The 18,338-nt window shown below is 43.3% G+C and overlaps 1 protein-coding gene across 10 annotated transcripts in view; it reads right to left on the bottom strand.

The window, feature by feature from the left end:
- The window catches only part of LOC121176783, a 124,894-nt gene that overhangs the window by 17,652 nt on the left and 88,904 nt on the right, over nucleotides 1-18,338 (bottom strand). For 4 of the 10 annotated variants that reach the window (XM_041030859.1, XM_041030856.1, XM_041030854.1 and 1 more), the window contains 30 exons: nucleotides 18,098-18,196; nucleotides 17,165-17,263; nucleotides 16,548-16,646; nucleotides 15,797-15,994; nucleotides 15,502-15,600; nucleotides 15,261-15,359; nucleotides 14,979-15,077; nucleotides 14,664-14,861; nucleotides 13,345-13,443; nucleotides 12,718-12,816; nucleotides 12,003-12,200; nucleotides 11,652-11,750; nucleotides 11,341-11,439; nucleotides 11,088-11,186; nucleotides 10,883-10,981; nucleotides 10,582-10,654; nucleotides 10,325-10,378; nucleotides 7,828-7,969; nucleotides 7,575-7,586; nucleotides 6,968-7,055; nucleotides 6,319-6,422; nucleotides 5,715-5,753; nucleotides 4,484-4,708; nucleotides 1,823-1,977; nucleotides 1,507-1,718; nucleotides 1,197-1,401; nucleotides 1,003-1,099; nucleotides 669-897; nucleotides 371-496; nucleotides 149-271 (listed from right to left, as the gene is read on the bottom strand). In XM_041030859.1, the coding sequence (XP_040886793.1) occupies nucleotides 149-271; nucleotides 371-496; nucleotides 669-897; nucleotides 1,003-1,099; nucleotides 1,197-1,401; nucleotides 1,507-1,718; nucleotides 1,823-1,977; nucleotides 4,484-4,708; nucleotides 5,715-5,753; nucleotides 6,319-6,422; nucleotides 6,968-7,055; nucleotides 7,575-7,586; nucleotides 7,828-7,969; nucleotides 10,325-10,378; nucleotides 10,582-10,654; nucleotides 10,883-10,981; nucleotides 11,088-11,186; nucleotides 11,341-11,439; nucleotides 11,652-11,750; nucleotides 12,003-12,200; nucleotides 12,718-12,816; nucleotides 13,345-13,443; nucleotides 14,664-14,861; nucleotides 14,979-15,077; nucleotides 15,261-15,359; nucleotides 15,502-15,600; nucleotides 15,797-15,994; nucleotides 16,548-16,646; nucleotides 17,165-17,263; nucleotides 18,098-18,196 (3,666 nt within the window). The remainder of the gene's footprint in view (nucleotides 1-148; nucleotides 272-370; nucleotides 497-668; nucleotides 898-1,002; nucleotides 1,100-1,196; nucleotides 1,402-1,506; nucleotides 1,719-1,822; nucleotides 1,978-4,483; nucleotides 4,709-5,714; nucleotides 5,754-6,318; nucleotides 6,423-6,967; nucleotides 7,056-7,574; nucleotides 7,587-7,827; nucleotides 7,970-10,324; nucleotides 10,379-10,581; nucleotides 10,655-10,882; nucleotides 10,982-11,087; nucleotides 11,187-11,340; nucleotides 11,440-11,651; nucleotides 11,751-12,002; nucleotides 12,201-12,717; nucleotides 12,817-13,344; nucleotides 13,444-14,663; nucleotides 14,862-14,978; nucleotides 15,078-15,260; nucleotides 15,360-15,501; nucleotides 15,601-15,796; nucleotides 15,995-16,547; nucleotides 16,647-17,164; nucleotides 17,264-18,097; nucleotides 18,197-18,338) is intronic. The other 6 variants (XM_041030862.1, XM_041030861.1, XM_041030860.1 and 3 more) reach the window with 5 other exon arrangements.

Raw genomic sequence — 18,338 nt, forward strand, 5'->3', positions numbered from 1 at the left:
AGGAAATAAGAATGTTTTACAGAGGTACAGAGGAAAACAGGCTCAGGATTGCAGCAACCAGGGCAGTTAATTATAGTGCAGACCTGTTAAGATATGCTACAGACAGTCTCCTCTGTTGTTGAGGGAAAGAACAGTGTGGTATCCTCACCTTGCAGTATGATGGGAGGGTGATGTTGAGGTTGCATATGGCATTCTGGGTGAGTGCCCTGTAGTTCCTGGGTTCTTTCATAAAGGACAGACGGCCACACGGCTCCTGAGTGTTGTCTCTGATCTGCAAACGGCCGAGCAGTTCAACATTAGTCAGTTGTTTAATCAGACATTAAAGGGCTTGTGCATGTTTGAAGTGTAGGATGAACAAACGGACGCTCACTTTGATGAAGAGAGCTAGTCTGTTCTCCTTAAAGGCATAGAAGCTGAAGAGATGATGCTGGCCACTTTTGGTGAGGGGTACAAGGTTTCCAAAGCAGTCTGCATAGATAGGTTTGCCTTCCAGGACCTGAGGAAAATAACGGGCAGATAAGTACAGTGGCTAAATAACACATATCAATCTTTTTCACCTCCCTGCTCAGGCTTAGTTTAGGATTTGATACACCTGATGGGCCTTAATCTGTCTTTTCAGTAATGATCTGCAGTTGGTGATCTGCCCCTCCGCCGCCCCTCGTTCTCACCTCTACGTCTCGGCTGCGCGCCACCTCCATGAAGTTCTCCTGCTGCTCCAGCGTTTTATCGATTTTGTCGTCAGTCATGCAGAAGCAGCGCAGTCGGGCCTCAATGGGGTCGTGGGTCTTGGCGAATATGACGAACTTGGCCATGTAAGGGACACAGATGATCTCCCGGTACACCTGAGAGGAGAAGTTGACAGATTCCTGGACTTGCCGACAGTCTATGAGCCAGAACCTAGAAATCAGAAGAGGGTTAGAGAGAACCAGTGAGGTTAGGTGTCTGCTGGCTGCTACATCTGTGTCACTTTAAAACAGCAAAAAATGATTTTTTTTGTGTTACCTTGCAGACACATTGGTGGTAAAGGAGACACAGTCATTAATAAATGTTAATGGGGTGGTTCCTGTTATGTCCTCCCATTGGGCTGGCGTCGTTCCACCTGCACAAGGACACAAACGTGTGATTGACATATTAGAATGTCTCTATGGTTGTGTCTTTGTTTCGACCTATTCACAGATTCATGTGTGTTCTCTGACCAGTGATACTACAGAGCAGTCGTAAGGTGGGGGTGTCCCCTCCGAAACCATTTAGGACCGGGTCGGAGTTGCTCTTGGGGACAGGGATGGTCATCGTGATGGGTTTATGGAACTTCCTCCTGCGGGGCTCCAGGGTGACAATGGGGCTGAAGGTGGCCTTGTTTCCCAGGATCTTCCTCACTACATCTGTATTCACTGGCTGGGCCTGGAAGAGTAGGCAGTGTATACAATGACCTTACCTTATGTTACCGACACAGAAGGTTACTGTCTGAACTAAGTAAGTGTACATAGCGAGTATTCTGTCAGTTACCTGCAGTCCAACCCTGATCCTCTTGGTGAGGGCCCCCTCAGGAAAAACCGCCTGCACTTGGGGCACCACAGTGCTGCTCAGGATACCTCCCTCTGGACCAATCAGATTACTGTCCTGCTTGATGCGCGACACCACCGCAAAGTATTGTGGAAAATCTCTGGTGATGATGCGGCAAATGCGTTTCCTCTCCAGCTCCTCCGGTGTGTCCAGCTCTGGAGGAGGGAAGCAGAGGACGGGCGGTCAAAGACATTACCGTTAGGGTGTTTCGCGTCCAGCTCACAGTGCAAGTTCTTCTGGTTCGCCATCAGAGACTGACCCTCATCCATGCCGTTGAGGATCTGGTTGAGCTCCTCCTGGGTGTGTTCACAGTGATGCTCCTTCCAGCTCTCTCCCGTCTCGCTCCTCAGTATCACCAGCTCCCTCTCTTTTCCCCGCAGGGCGGCAAAGTGGGGGATCTCCACGATCACAGGACTGGAGGGTTAGAGGGCAGATAGTGTGAGCCAGTCACAGCACAGATGGAAGATTAACAGTGTGCGTTTGTGTGCCTGTCGGAATGTGTCTAATTGAAAGTGTTGAGGTGTGTCAACTTCACAGGTATGTAGTTAAGATGCATCCATTCTAAGACATCAGGCAAAACCTTTGTCGGAACTTTCTCAGCCTGTCACTACCTGCAGAGGGCGAATTAGCCCACATGTGGACCGTGTTTTTGTGTCTGTGTTTAATACTTCAATTTCAAAGTGTGTCTTTTAATACTTACCTGATGTGCATAATCACAACAAGCTAGCTACAACACATATGTATAAGAAGCATGCTACATTTAAGTACAATCCAACATGGGACAAACACAGCTAACAAAGCAGAACTGCTGACTCTTTTCATGTGATATTTTAAATGGTTCTTTGGCCTAATAGTACATGATAATATTGTTGCTATTCTTGCCACACTACATTTTAAAATGTGCTATTTTGAAGCTAGCACTAGCTAGCTTTGTACTTTAATGGCACAAAGTGCTGGCAGGAGAAAATTCAGTATAAAGAATTTACATGATGACACCACGCAGTCGAATTCGTAGTTCCCTACGTACTCACAGGCCACACAACCATTTCAATTTCACATAAAAAAACCAACACCACCACACACATTTATCAAGAAAACAGGAAGCATGAAAACATAAAGACAGAGATGGGAAAGGCTAAGCAGGAGAGCAAAGTAATGTAACAGCAACGTGATGTCTAGAGGGTAATAAGTATGAAATGGGGTATAAGACAATAGCATGACAACACAATAATGTATGGACAAAATAACATCAGATGGAAGGGTTTGAAAATGGGACACACTAAGACCGGCATCCATGAATTGTTTCATATGCAAAACGGTTGATTTTTTTTTCTTTTCCACCCTACCCAAGGAATTTTGTCCCCGGCGGGCCGAGCTGGAGGATTCTGCTAACCAGACTCTCTCCCTCATTAAGAGGTGGAGGGGCACTGGGGAGGTGAAGTTTACTGTGTGATCGACCGAGCGTCCATATGCAGCAGTGAGGAAGAAAGAGCACACACACAGTGTTTCGGTTGGGTGCAAAATAGAAACCTTGGGGACTAATGTGAAGCACTACTTGAATGGAAATCAAAAGTGTCCAAAATTCAATTAAAAAAAAATTTAAATATATGAAATAAATTCATGTGAAATAATCCAATAGATTTCAAAAATGTAGCTCGCTTCGAAATTTTATTTCATCCATCGATTTCTTTTCATTCAAATTCATTTCAAAATATCCCAGTTACCAAATCTATTTTTATTTCATGACAGCATTTTTCCCAATCATCCCGATCATTTCATTTCATAATGACTTTTTCCTCCCGTTATTAATCCAGACAAACTGCGGAGAATCAGTTATTAGCTGGCTCCTTTTTCAGTCCGTAATTGTGAAAAGAAGTAGGATGAAATACAATTTCTTAATAATGAGCACAGTTTTATAAAAATATTGGATGTTTCACAATTTTAATTAAAATGTTAGATATTTTTCTCTATTTTTTTAATTGATTCATTTATTATTACTTATTACTTTAACTTTGAACACATTAGGTCTCTGTACATGTTGAACTTTTTGATGGCCAGAAAAAGGACATTTCTTCAGTTACAAATATGTGATATGTATATTGTTACCTGTTGCTGTTGCCAAGCAACACACCATTTACATTCATAACAGGACCAGTCATCATGAGGCAAAGTGAGACATATTTTATGTTCTGGTCTGTGGCGTTAAATGCTCAGAGAGATCATATAAATAAAAACAAGAGGAACATATCTCAGCAGTCTTGGTCAGGGAGAACCTCAGTGATGGACAGATAATGGATAACTGGATGATGGGTAATTAAGGGCCAAAGCATAATATACTGACAAACTCAAAACTGTAAGATGATTATTTTTATGCTATACAATCTCCAACATTACCAGCAGAGGGCAGGATTTTGAGGCAACATATCAAATCAATCATGGTGCAATAAACAGGAGGCGGAGTTTATTAGAAAGGCTTTTGCATTACGGGTTCGGGAAAAAGGTTAAAAAGAGTTAGACTGCGGCTGCTATGAAAGAAAAACAGGACATGCTGAAGAGCAAAGATTAACAGATCCCTGGCGCTGGGAGAAAGCAAGAGCAGATACAGGAACTGTTTTAGTACGGCAGAGGCAGGGGGAAATTAATCTGGGGGGGAAAAACGGGCAGCAAGTTGTACGAATCAACCAATAGGCTGAATGTAGAGGTAGTAACTCCTCTTCCTGTCCTAACTAAAGATCTCTCTTACACTGGATGTGCATCTTTAACAGATATAAACACTTTTGAAATTCCATTTTTTCCTCTAAATTCTATGGTTTGTGTCTGCATGTTTTTGTACTTCTACATTTTCTAACTACCAATGCATTCACTCATTCATTCCATCATGACGATGGAACGAATGAATGCCTGTCCTGTGTAGCCTTACCCGAGGAACTGGGCTCCTGAGGGCCCCACCTCGATGAGCCTGCTCGCCAGGCCTTCGCCCTCCACCATCGGGGGCATGGTAGCCAGACGGTGCCTCTTCACCAGCCGGCATGTCACCCGCGTGGGCGCGCTGCACTTCCTGGGTGGGATGATGATGCGCAGGCCGTTGTGGCGGCAGCCGCGCATGGCTCCGCCCCTGGCGTCCACCATGAAGCTGACCAGGAAGCTGGGGTGGAACAGGAAGTGGTTCCACAAATTAGAGACATAAATCGCTATGCCCCATTAAGTGATGAGAATGTAGACACCAAAGCGACATGGTAGATTTTTGAAAACCATGTGACACAGCTGAAAGCTCCAACAGAGGCAAGTGGATGGACCTTGAGTGGAGGTTATTCTGATAGTAAAATTGTTTCAGGTTTCAAATATTCTGGTGTCAGTTTTCTCAGCACTGAATGGACAAGAAACAACAGAAACAACTTAAATCTTAAACTGCATGACATTTTTTCCACTTCACAGCTTGAGACTCTTTGTCGTCATTCCCCATGCAAAGTGGCAAATACTGTATGTGCATGGACGGGGAAGGTGGGGGGGGGGGGGGGGGGTCGTATGGGTGTGATGCGGCTACATAACATACGTGACATACGTGAGTGTCCCTGTGTGTAGCGGCTTCACACACATTAAACACAACGACGATTAAAACACGTGAAAGTGTCAAAAAACACTTATTGTAATTCAGCAGGACAACAAGTACAACGGTTAGGAGACATAGACCGCTGTCCTCCACTGCAGGACATACTGTGCTTCATGAGATCCAAGGTGATTGTCCTGTATTTTGTACAATAATATGCTGAATCTTATTTATTGTGTTCTTCAGACTAAAATGGAACATCGGTGGGTATGTTAGTGGAAACAAACACTTCACATTGACATAGTATGAAATGAACAAATATGTCCCCCAACTTTCACCACCTCGTGTTATTAGGAGCTGTGTTTTTTTTCCCTATGATATCCACAATTTAAGGTCAGTTTTCCTTAACTGGCCGTATCACACAGACACCATATTGTGGCCTGGTGAACCCAATTGAAAGATACATGAGGCGGCGTTTGGTTAAGGACAGTAATGTACACAAACACCTCTCCAGCTGGAGAGCACACTGTGAGGGGAGGAAGAGCATGATGAAGATGAGGAGGAGGAGCATGATGTTAAACCAAAGGTTGCAGAAGAAGGTCACCTGCTGTGGTCTCCATGATCATGGCACGGAGAGGAATGGCTAAAAAAACAACAACAACCACATCAGACAGAAAAGGAATCAAAGGTCAAGCAGAACCAAGTGAGAGGAAGAGGAAACCCAGAGAGGGAAAACCGAGCAGGCACGAGAGAGGCAACTTGCTGAGGAAAACACTGAGCGATTACAACTTAAATTGATGTTAAACTGATGTTACATCATCAGTGTGTATTTTTTTTAAATAAGAAATCAAATTGTGTACAATAATTATACAAAGTGTTTCACAAGCTAGAAGGACAGAAATACAGAGGAATTTCCAGCAGCTGCCAAGTGAGAGAAGCACTTCACTCCGAGCGCCAGCAACATAACAGAGAACTGAAACACAGACTTTAAACTGAAGTTAATGAACCAATTAAGAATTACTATAATTAAATGTAATTAACCACTCGAAACATAGCAGCAGCTCTGTTCTCAGGGCGTTGGTAAAACTGAATTTATGCATATTCATGAATTTTTACGAGATGTTTGGGAGCATGACTGCATATATTCAAACAGTCGCAGATTGAGAGTTATTTGGTTTCCTGTTATTATCCAGTCTGACTGAACCTACCCGGAGTGGATGGGGCTGGAGGATAAAGCCACATTGTCTAGGTTCTCCGTTCCCCAGCTCAGTCTGTACGAGTCCCTCTCATTCTCCCTGGCAAGTGACGAAACCTGGAATTCAATGAATAGCCTCTGATTATAGAGAAACCAGTAGTTACTGCCTGGAGCAGTCATATATTTACTTTAGGAAATATATTAATGAACCAAAATTTAGAAATAATCCATCATAAAAAAAGTTTTACAAAAATAAAAGTACAGAATTATTCACAACAAAAATGTACTGAACCTATCAAAGTAAAAGTACTCACTATGTACTGTAGAATGGCTCCTATCAGTATTATAGCATTAGATCATATTAAATTATTGGATCATTATTCATTGTTTACATGTACTGAAAGTGGTCAAGGTTGATATTAATTTTATGCTACACGTACTGTTTGGTAGTTTATCTGTAACTGGGTTGTGTTTGATAAACTGATCATATGATTTGGAATTAAATCTTAATCTTCAAGATAACTCTTAACTATATCTGTCAGATAAGCACAGTGGAGTAAAAAGTACAATATTCCTCCCTGAACTGTAGAAGAGTAGAAGTATAAAGCAGCAGAAATTTGAAATTAGTACATAAGCACACATATTTGTACTTCAGTACTTACTTGGTGGCTGGTGAGCATCTCATCCATCATGCCTTCATGTTTGGGGGAGTAGTAGCTGTGGTGGGTGGGGGTGAAGGACCTGTCTGAACTGCAGCAGAGAAGGAGAAAGCAGTGAAGCCAGCGATGCTCTGTGGTCACGACAATTACAGAGATCACAGCAGGGCAGGAAACTAACGTGGTCCACACTTTAAAGCTCATTTCCTGTTTCAGGAATAAGGATAAAAAAGAACCTGACTAATAATTCTCACAGCTAGTGGATGTGGACATGTATTACTTTCCTACCCTGGATCTCATGGCTTGAATGAACTTAGGGAACAATCATGTAATTAAATGAATGGATTCATTACACACAAACAAGAGTTGAGGGCTGGGTATTGTTCGAAATGATTCAACGTTAATGTCAAAACAACAGCTATGATGTCAATTAGTCCTGTTTTAACACAAACAACGATTTTAAAATTAGGAAATATCTTACTGAAAAAACGTAGAAATCATTTATAAAAAAAAAAAAAGTTCAATACCCAGCTTCAGAGACGCTGTTAAACTGGTCATTACAGTAGTGCTGAAGGTTTAAAAGGCCAGATATTTGGCCAGTGTCAGCACATACCTCTGCATTCGACTATGGAGGCATGACAAGGGAGACCAACGATGAAGTATGAGCAGGAGAGGTCGCAAAACACAGACACAAATATACAAACAGAGGCAGTTAGTCCTTGAGTTTATCGTATTGAAAGGTTTTTAATCAGTACACACAGATACACACACACTGATTCAAGTTAGAACCAATGTCCACAGCAGAGATTAAATTAGTCAATTTACCAAAAATTAAAAACAGTTAAACATGACAGCGTTTGATGTACCTGTCCGTGCGCCCTCCCTCCAGGCTGAAGCGGAGGTAGTTCATTCCATCCAGGTACTGCCCGGGGAGGGAGTCATCACCCAGCTCCCTGAGGTCCTCGGCCCTCAGATACTCCCCTCCGTCACCTGTCATCGTGTCATCGCCTTGGGGACAGAGGAGAGAAGGTAAGAGGTGGATTTATGAATGAAAGAGAAAAGAAGCTCATTACAGGACCACTCCAGGTTTTTTGGAGCTGATAACATCAACTTACTAGCTTTTGCTTGAGCTTTCACTTGCACCAATATATGGAGTTTGCTGAGTGTGTTCGAGTAACTTCTGTTTTCTCACTCTAAGCATACTCAATCTGCTGATGAAGACTATGAAATATGATTGAAAGCCCTTCCCAAAAAAGATTATTCCGTAGAACTAACTCAAAATAACTTGTTTCCTTGTCTCTTGTTTCCTCTCTGTCTTCAAACAGATGCATCTTACAACAACATTCTCAACATGGCCTTATTTTCTCTGCCTCATAGTGAGAAAGCTCTACTGCTGTTCCACTACTGTACAGCAGGGGTCAGCATCGCTAATGGCTGCAGGCTAACCTGGGCCAAAACACTCAGTTTCATCATATGGAGTTTGTGTGGTACAGTAAGACTTCCACTCTCAGACTCATGCATGTGAAAAAACCCCAAAAACAAGCAAACAAAAAAAAAAAAAAAAATCAAACACAAAAGTAGGCTTCTAACAGACCCATTGCTGGCACATTAATATTGATGTATGTAGTACATTCTAAATGATATACTGTATTTAAATTAAATTAAAAAGTGTTAGTGTTAGCAAATAAAGCCTGAGAGTGTAGTGCACGAGGCTGTAGCCATGTGATATTGTAGTAAATGCAGGAGTTGTAGCTGACTTTGGCCCAGGTCTGGCAGAAAGCGTTATTCTAGGTCAGCAGAACAAGTGACAAACATACTGTAGTTAGACAGAGATGTTCTGGTGCCAATAGTATACTGGCTACCTGGAGAGGGAAGAAGGCATAAGAAGGAGATAAAGCAAGTTTTTAAAATGAAAAATATCATTCATGTTCTTGTTTAGCTGCTACCAGGAAGTCTGAGTTTCCCTGTTCCTTCTCCCCACCTCACTCACTCAAATTAGGTCACTGTTGTGTTTCAAATAAGAAAAAAAAATAATAACCTAATTCCAAATTTACCCTGAACTTTACAAACAACATCCCCAGGCTATCAACTGAATCTTTCAATGCTAACGCTAATGCGAAGACCCACTTGATAGAGCTAGTAAGAGCAGAGCCTGGTGGGATTCGTTTAGCAGCATTCCAAGGAACCAGTGTTTCCTAGAGTGTTCTTATGGGATTAAAAATAAGCTTTGAAGTGACAGCACTTTGGGTAAAGTCCTCCAAAGATTAGTTTTACTGCTGTTTGTCTCTTTGCTCTGGATTTCTCCTGTTTTTTTTCTGGAGGATAAACACTTTCAGAACGCTAACAAGCATGCTTTCTTTAAGTTTTTTTTTTTTCTCACTAATGAACTCAGGCTCTCTCCACATTACTGTTGTGGGGCTGTGGCCAGGAACACAAGGCGAAAGGACCCAAATGCAGGCACACTTGAAGGACTGATAAGTGACAATGGCTTTTAATTAAACAAAAAAAAGAAAAAAACCCACCACCAAAAACCACCCATGAAGGACAAAAACTGAGGAGCACAAACTCACAAAACTAAAGGATTCTTACTTGGGGCAAAAAGGCACAGAGTTAAGTCCACGGGGAAACACAAGGGGCAAACACAGGAGGCAAAGTCAGGCAGGACAACGGGTACAAACTCAGCGAGGACAACTGATAAACTGAGGGTAACTGGCAACAGGTGATCCTCATTAAGGCGGGGCAGACAATCAACAAAGACAAAGACAGGAAGCAAATTGGGCACAGATACACAGGGAACAGGATTTCAAAATAAATCAGGAAATACTGAACAAAACTCAAGAAACCAAAACAAGAGTCCAAAAAGTATTCAAACACAGTCACCAAGGGGCTGACCATAACAATTACTCCCCCATAAACCACAAATTGTCATTTTTTTTACACTTCTTTTTGTGTACAGACTACACAAAAGAAATACACTGTGTTTAGTGAGATTAAAAGGAATGACACACTGTATGCTAGCTGTTTCCCTCTGCCTCCAGTTTTTATGCTAGGCATAGTTCCCAAAATGTTGAACTCCTCCTTTAAATATACATCAAGAACCTAGGTGTACAGACACTTTGAGCCACTTCACTATGACAACGCTCATGAAGGTAATATTTTTGACCCACTCCCCTGATCTCTAACCAGTGTCTCTGTGTCACTGGTGTTCAAATATCATGGTACAATATGAGCAGTTAGATGCACAGCAGTTACTACAGGCTCATTCATCATGCATATAACAGCAACCGCCCCCCCCCCCCCGCCTCAAAACCCTGGGTAAAATCAGCACAGCAAGTCCTCACAACAAAGCACCATGCTGAATACCTTCCTCATCCATGGGGTCGTCTGACATATCATCATCATCAATGGTTTTCAATGCTGAGGGTGGACAGCACAGTCGCTCACTACCTCATAAAATCTTAACCTACTAAAGTTGTAACTGCAGAAGTGTTAGCAAACAGTTGTCTGTTTACACATTCAGCAGACACTGAGCAACATTTTCTGATGAATTTAATATTTCTAGCTCCATGTCCACCAGTTGCTGTGGAAGTGGTGTCCGGTGGAATTGCAATATGACTCACCCTCCTCATCTGATACATCCAGTACTTCAGTCATGGTCTCTGGCACGTTCAGCTTGTGTTTCTCTGTCACCGTCTGGCAGCATGAGAGGAAACGAGTCCCATTAGCCACAGTTCACACAAAGTCACGTTAATCACGTCCCTTAAACGACTGCAGTTCAAAGATCTACAGTTCAAAGAACACACTCTGAAAAGTGGCGTTCAGTGTCCACTGATGGAGGATTATCGTCAGCAAATGAGGAGGCAGAGAGGAGATTTTAATTTGAGGTCAGTTAAATGTTGTGTGTGTGTGTGTGCAACGTACCGTTGTGGTGGTGATGATCTCCTCTGTGACGACCCTCAGTGTGTCCACCACAGAGATGTAGCCCAGCCTCCGAGCAATACCCAGAGCAGTGTTACCATTCTGGACGAGGGAAGAGGGAAAAAAAGAAAAAAAAAAGAAGTGAATGAGATACGTGTGTCTGTGTGCGTGTGTGAGCTTGTGTTTGTGTGGATGAGTGTTTACACACCACAGTGATCGCGTTGGGCTTGGCACCGTATTGCAGCAGAACGTTAATGATGTGTGTGTTGCCCTGCTGGGCTGCCTGGTGAAGGGGAGTGTATCCATTCTGGGAAGGAAAAACAAAAAAATACTGAAATGTAAAAATGGATCAGGACTTCCTTTATTTATTTATTATTATTATTATTATTATTAATATTAATATTATGAATGAAAACACCGCATATGAAGCTGCTGTAGCTTGATTATCTGAGAGCTACAACCTTGGTCTTGGCGTTGACACTGGCTCCGTTCTGAAGCAGGAAGTTGACCATCTTGGCGTTACCATAGTGACATGCTACAATCAGCGGGGTGTATCCCAACTGGAAAACAACAGTTAAATGATTAAAGTAACCCATGAGACAAAGGACACAAAATACAACACTTGCCTGTTTGGAGAAACGCTGTAAAAAATACTGTTATTGAATATGATAAATTCAGCAGGACGGGACATGACTTTTAATAATTATATTATCTCGCAGCCAGAAGGCGTAAAGCCACATGCGGAACATGAAAACAGTATGAGTGTGCATACTTTGGTCTGCTGGTCGAGGTTGGCTCCGTTTCTGGCGAGGATCTCTGCAACAGTCACTTTGTCTTCCTGGGCTGCCAGATGGAGGGCAGTCAGGCCACTCTGCATGAGGAACACACAGTTACTACATTCACAGTCAGATTCAGACCATGTTCTGTCCACCCTTTGTTCTTAGAGAACATCATGTAGCTAATCTGACACTTGTGAAGAAGAAGCTTGGGTACGATTTCATTACTTGATTGATGGAGACTTAAATGTTAACATATAAAGCTGAAATATTCTTACATTATGTTATACATGCAGTTTAATTAATACAATTTCCCCCAAAGAAACCAGCCCAGGTCTCTACAGTACCTTGGTGGGGACGTTGACCTGGGCTCCCTTGCTTATGAGCAGGGCAGCCACGTCGGCGTGGCCCTCCTGGGAGGCCAGATGGAGCGGAGTGACCCCCTGCTTGGTCAGGATGTTGGTCTCGGCTCCGTACTGCAGCAGAACTGTGGCGATCTCCATCTGGTTCTTCTTAGCCGCGATGTGGAGAGGAGTGTAGCCATTCTGTGTGTTACGAGGACAGGGGACAGGAGCTGGTGTCACGGCAGAAAGTTAAATGCTTGTTGTCGTCGCCCTTGGTCTTGGTCTCACTTTAGGTTATCCAGTGGTGTAGTAAACTAATTTTGTAATCGCCCAGCGTTTTGACATTTGGCTGAATTTTCACTGTCCACAAATCCCAAACCAACACAACCAGTGAGCCACACTGTCAATCCCACACACACACTGTCCTGCTGCCCCAAAATACTCACTGAAGCATCAGAAATGAATTCATCCGCAGCTGAAAATAGTTCCCAACAAAGATGTTTGATAAAGACTACAGCGGCCTGCTGTATAATGACTCAGTCTTACACTGTATTTATTTACTGAGCCAAAAAGTGAAGTATGAATATGATGATTATAAGAAATGACTTCTATACAGATTTATGGTTCTCCTCTGAGACGTGTTAAGATGGCGTAGAACATCTTAAACATCCGGGCGCCAGCTCTCCCATCAGCACAGCTGTCTACCGTGGACTCTCACCTTGGCCATGGCGTGGGGGGACGCTCCTTTGTCCAAGAGCAGGAGCGCAACCTTCTGGTTATCGTAATGTGCCGCGACATGAAGCGGGGTGAGGCCGTTCTGTGAGGGACGGACGGTGAGCGCACATGAATTAAACAGCAGTTTAGTGCAGCGTGAAGCCATTAACAGCACATACACACCGAGCTGATAGTATGTGTTAAAGGGGATAAGATTTCGGGGTTGAGATGAATTAGAGTTATATTAGACAGCAAAAGCTGCAAGGATCACTGGGTGGGTCCTTAATATGACGCAAAGGAGAAAATATTTCAAGAAAAAAAAAATCAGGAATCTTGATGTAAAATAAAAAAAGGTTTTTGTTATCTGTTTTATGTTTTCTGGAATAAATCATAGTTAATCCAAACAAAGGAATGACTGATCTAATTCAGACTAGGCTTACCAGTGCTCTTGAAGCCAACTTAACCTCAATACAGAAAAATAGCAACATACCATTTAAATGAACAGGTTTTTACATTTAGTTCACTAAAACGTCTACTACAACTATAAATAAAGAGACACGATTTACTTTACTCTTGATTGTACAGTAAAAACTATGCAGATAAATATTTCATAGAAATAGCTAGTGCATACCTTCCCAGCAGAATCAGATGGAGCGCGACGCTGCAGCAGAAGTTTGGCTACATCCAGGCTTCCGTACTTGGAGGCCACATGCAGGGGAGTGAAACCCTTCTGTAAACAACCAGAGAAGGAAAGAAAGAAATGTGTGAATACAGGATACATCTACACACATGCTAACTCAGTTCAGCTTCATCCATCAACTTGGGTCTTTTCCCAAGTTGGGTCAATTCCTCTCTCTTACATATATATATATATATTACTGTAATATATAAATACAATACTGTGAGACACAAGCAAGTAATTTATGTCTGTTTCCATCACAAACCACTTTATTTATATAGGACAATAACACATCAGACAGTATGAGGCCTAATGGCCTAAACAAGAACAACCGTCCTGCTGACACGCTGATGCAATTCTAGGTAACCAAAGAACAAAAATATGAGATAGAGTCGTTTCACTTGAACTGCATTACACATTAAAGCCAGCAGAGGGGGCGCTTTGACTGTTTTAAAATGACTGAACCAGTCTGGGGCTGACAGAAACCACATGACCAACTGTGTTTATGGCCCAGCCCTGCCCATGGAGGGAGTCGTCCTTTGTTTGTCCAACCCTGGATTATATCTAATGTAACGGGTGTTGGGACAAGACAAAGAAAAAAAGATGGAGAGGGGAAAGATGGAGCGGAGGGGGAGGGTTTTCGAAGATTGACAGATGGAATAAAAACTGTATTCTAGACAACTCAAGGGTATCGAATGTTCTGAAGGCGCTTGTGTGGACGGAGGGTGTTGCACTTGCATGACAACAACTTTCCCTGGTTTGGTTTCCGTAGGGACAGCCACACCCTTCCTCCCCAGACAGAAGCCGAGGAGAGAGACATCAAGAGAGAACAGAAGCACCGAACCCTGACGAATACTGCAGCACACCGTGCTCTGTCTCCCCCTTTCATCCCGTATGAATAAATTAAAGGACTAATCTGTCCCAGACTGGATGTGGAAAGTGAAGATCTCCGCTGGCAAACACCTCCACGGCGATGATGATAAATCACTCGCTTGTGTTCAGGCTTCATGCACAATTCGAAGGAAAGCAGCGGCTTTACAGGTTCATCAATCATTCATGAAAACTGGGTCAAACAGACAGAGACCTGCCGATACAGACATACTGTAACCTCCTCGTCTCAGGCTGTCTCTCATCTCATGGCCTATGTCATATAATACGAGATATTACAGCACACTGTAAACCTCTGAAAACTGTTTTCAGGATTTAGTTTGTGTTCAAATGATCAAACTCAAAGTTGCATGTTGACACAAATACGTGGTTCCTCCACCCACCTTGGTGGCCAGCGAGTGTGAAGCCCCGGCCTCCAGCAGCACGGAGGCCGTCTCCACCTGGCCCTCCCTGGCAGAGATATGGAGCGGGGTGTAGCCGTTGGTTGTGGCGGCGTCGGGATGGGCCATGTGCTGCAGCAGCAGCTGGACAATCTCTGTTTTTCCCAGACGGGATGCGATATGGAGGGGAGTCTGATCCTCCTGAACATGACACAGAGGAGTGAACACTTTATATCTTTAAAAAAATAGTTGCTTATTCTGGATAGTGGCAAAATCCCAAAGTAAAAAGTGCTCAGTGATAGATGACAGTAGTCTCACCCTCGCTCTGGCATCCACCATTGCTCCGTTCCTCAGCAAACATCGAACCACCTCCACCTGACCCGCTCTGGCTGCCATGTGTAACGCTGTCTCTCCACGCTGCATCACATGGGTCAGCAGAGTCAACACACGCGCACTCAACAGAAACACGCACATATTGAAACTAACACTTCGCTTTAATAATATTTCCTTCCTTTAAAAGTAACTAAATTACTGGACAATCAGTTGAGAATCAATGACTGCCCTCCTGCTCTCTGATTGGATCGTTCCCCCATGACTCACAATGTTGCTGACGTCGGGCGAGGCTCCGTTCTGCAGCAGCAGCAGAACAATGTTCAGGTGACCCATGAAGGCTGCCACATGGATGGGAGTCAAACCAGACTGGTCACAGGGAGGGAGGTAGAAGATGGGACCATGGGATAAAATGTCAGAGACACTATGTTACTTTTGAAATAGGAAGTAAACACAAACTTCAAGAAACGAATTAGCAAAGAAACACACGCTTGTTCATTTGAATTTGTACCTCTGTGATGGCCTGGATGGAGGCTCCATACTTGACCAGCAGCTCCATCACCTTTACACGGTTCTTCTTACAGGCTATGTGCAGGGGAGTGAAGCCATTCTGTTCAGAGGAAACATCACACACACATACAGTAAAGGATGCAGTCATAGGCTTTATGTAGTTAGATTTCAATCTCAAATACATTTTATTTCTAACACTGTATCCTCAAAATACAGATATATTTAAATATAATGCTATTTTATTATGAAGCAATGCATTTCTGTGCTGTATCTGGTCCCGTATCTTTTCATCGTACCAGTGCCCTGGCGTTGGGGTTGGCCCTCTTGTCCAGCAGCAGTTTGGTGACTCTGTAGTGGCCGCAGTGCGCTGCCACATGCAGCGCTGTCAGGTAGTCCAATGTGACGTCATCAACAGGCGCCTTGTGCTGCAGAAGATGTTTGACGCATTCAACGTGGTCCCCTTGCGCCGCCATGTGGAGAGGAGACAGCCCGTTCTGAAAGCGAGAGAGACGGCGTTTAGTTTGATGGAGATAAAAGGGAAGAGGGAGGCACTTTGAACAATGAACAACACTGTCCAGCAGGCTTTAGCTCTATCTGAAACCATGAAGGAACCCTCCAAAAACCTACTTAAATGTGTAAGTGGGCCTTTAAAGTTAACTGGTGAATAAAGTGCAACATTTCACAGCTAAAAAGCCAGATATTTTTCTCAGGAGCTGGTGGAGACCAAAACAGAGCTAAAAGGAAAGTGAATATTGAAGTTTCGTCAGTGTTATATGACTTCAAATGAATGCTAATGCTGATCTGTGTCTGCTGGTAAACAGTGGCAACTGTTTGCTAACACATTGCATAATATATCCAATGTGTCTGATGAATGCAGCCTCAAAACGACAAGAAGAAACTTCTGTATTGGGTAGTGTTTTTTTTTTTTATCCCAAAATGTCAAACTGTTCCTTTAAATAGTTCCTGACTTCCACTGTGAAGAGGTGACAGTTACTGTAAGCCTGTCTTGTGTTAGAGCTGGGCTGCTTCCAGGTGGAAATGATTCACCTTGGTCCTGGCCAGTAAGGGTGCTCCTCTCTCCAGCAGCAACTCCACAGCTGTATCATGTCCACTCCGAGCTGCACAGTGGAGGGGAGTGAGGCCATCCTACAGAGACAAGAGAAACTTATTGACAGGAATTCAATACATATAGACACTGACCTGACTAGAAGCTAAACCACCATTGGGTGGTTTAATTTTCCTCTAGACCTCAACAGGTGCTGCAACATAGGCAGGTATCTACATGCAGATGTAGCCAGGGACTAACCCAGGCTGGATGCTGATTGTATGGCTCTGAATCAAATACAGCTAATAACCATGTCCTGCGAGCTGGTGCACAGCAAAATAACACGGAGCAGAGGTCAGGGAGTCTAGTGTGATACTGAATTTAATCCACTGACCCACTGAGGTCCTGCTGAACTGGAAACAGCAGTTTAGCGCGTACCAACATCTGCTGTCGCTAATGGAGATGATAGTAATGAGCTGCACCGTTTGTTGCGGCTGTGGATGCAACAGCAGCAAAGTGTGGAGTAAAGAGGTGGAGGGAGGGAGAAGATGCACAATCATGCTGTGGTTTGAAGATGAATTCCCTCTTCATGATGTTTTTTTTTTTTCCTGGTACTCACCCTTGTTTTAGCATCAATCTGAGAACCACGGTCCAGTAACAGGCGAACCATGTTAGTGTTGCCCCGCTTGGAGGCCACATGTAGGGGAGTAATCCCATTCTGCAGATAAGACAAGAATATTATAAGCGACATGCATTTCATCCTAGTTGGACACATTACTAATTAAACCTGGATTTTAAAGTGGAGCCTTTAATTTAAAGGTAGAGAGATTTTTACATGAAATAAAATAAAATTTCTTCATTCCTTCTAGAAACTTCCTTTCCAATTCTACTTTGAGAAACTTTAAGTTGGTATACACTCCGTTTAGATTTGCTCTTTCGTACTGAAACACTAAAATATTTTTGTTGAGCTAGACCCTTGTTAAAGAAGCCATCTCAAACTGTAGGAGGGCGTCTTATATCATACAGACAAAGGGTGGGAACATTCTCTCAATCCTTTTTAACCACACAGGATTTTAGATCGCTGCAACCTCCTTTCCAGCCACACAGGAATCCCATGAGGCTCAGCAAAAGTGCTTCTGAACTCCATGTGTGTGTGTCATTTATTTTATTTTTGATGCGAGGTAAAAAAAAAACCAGAGCTATTTTTGTCCACGCTGTTCGAGTGGGTAAAAATAAGACATCTGAATTGCTTTTCTGGATGGTACTGATTAAAGAGACAAAATCCACATTTGAAAAGGTCTGACCAGAAATAAGAGTTAGCATTCTGGACTTGGGGGAAGGGTTTGGTATTTGGTCAGACACCCTGTCTACTGTAAAAGCCTGAACTTTTCAAAGCCATTTGCCGGAGTTAAATTCACTCTCCTCGTGTTGTGCCTTGATCCATGAAAAGAGGAGGGCCCCACTTGAAGAGGGATTTCTTTGTGTGTCTGAGTGCTTATAGATCTTGGGGGCCCACGTGTGTGTGTGTGTGTGTGTGTGTGGGGTATCTCACCCTTGCAGTGAAGTCGACTGCTGCCCCTCGGTTCAGCAGGAGAGTGGCCACGTTGACGTTCCCATAGTGGGCAGCGATATGTAAGGGGGTGAATCCACTCTGGAAAGACAGACAGGACGCAGACAAGACACACAAAGAGGAGGAGAGAGGTCAGACGTCAGACATTTTCTTCATACTTCATGAACTTAGACCCGCGCCTCTTTGAACTTCAGTCTTCCCAGCATGCAGCAGTCGCATCAAG

This window comes from Toxotes jaculatrix, chromosome 23 (genome assembly GCF_017976425.1).
Source record: "Toxotes jaculatrix isolate fToxJac2 chromosome 23, fToxJac2.pri, whole genome shotgun sequence".
NCBI classification, from domain to species: domain Eukaryota; kingdom Metazoa; phylum Chordata; class Actinopteri; family Toxotidae; genus Toxotes; species Toxotes jaculatrix.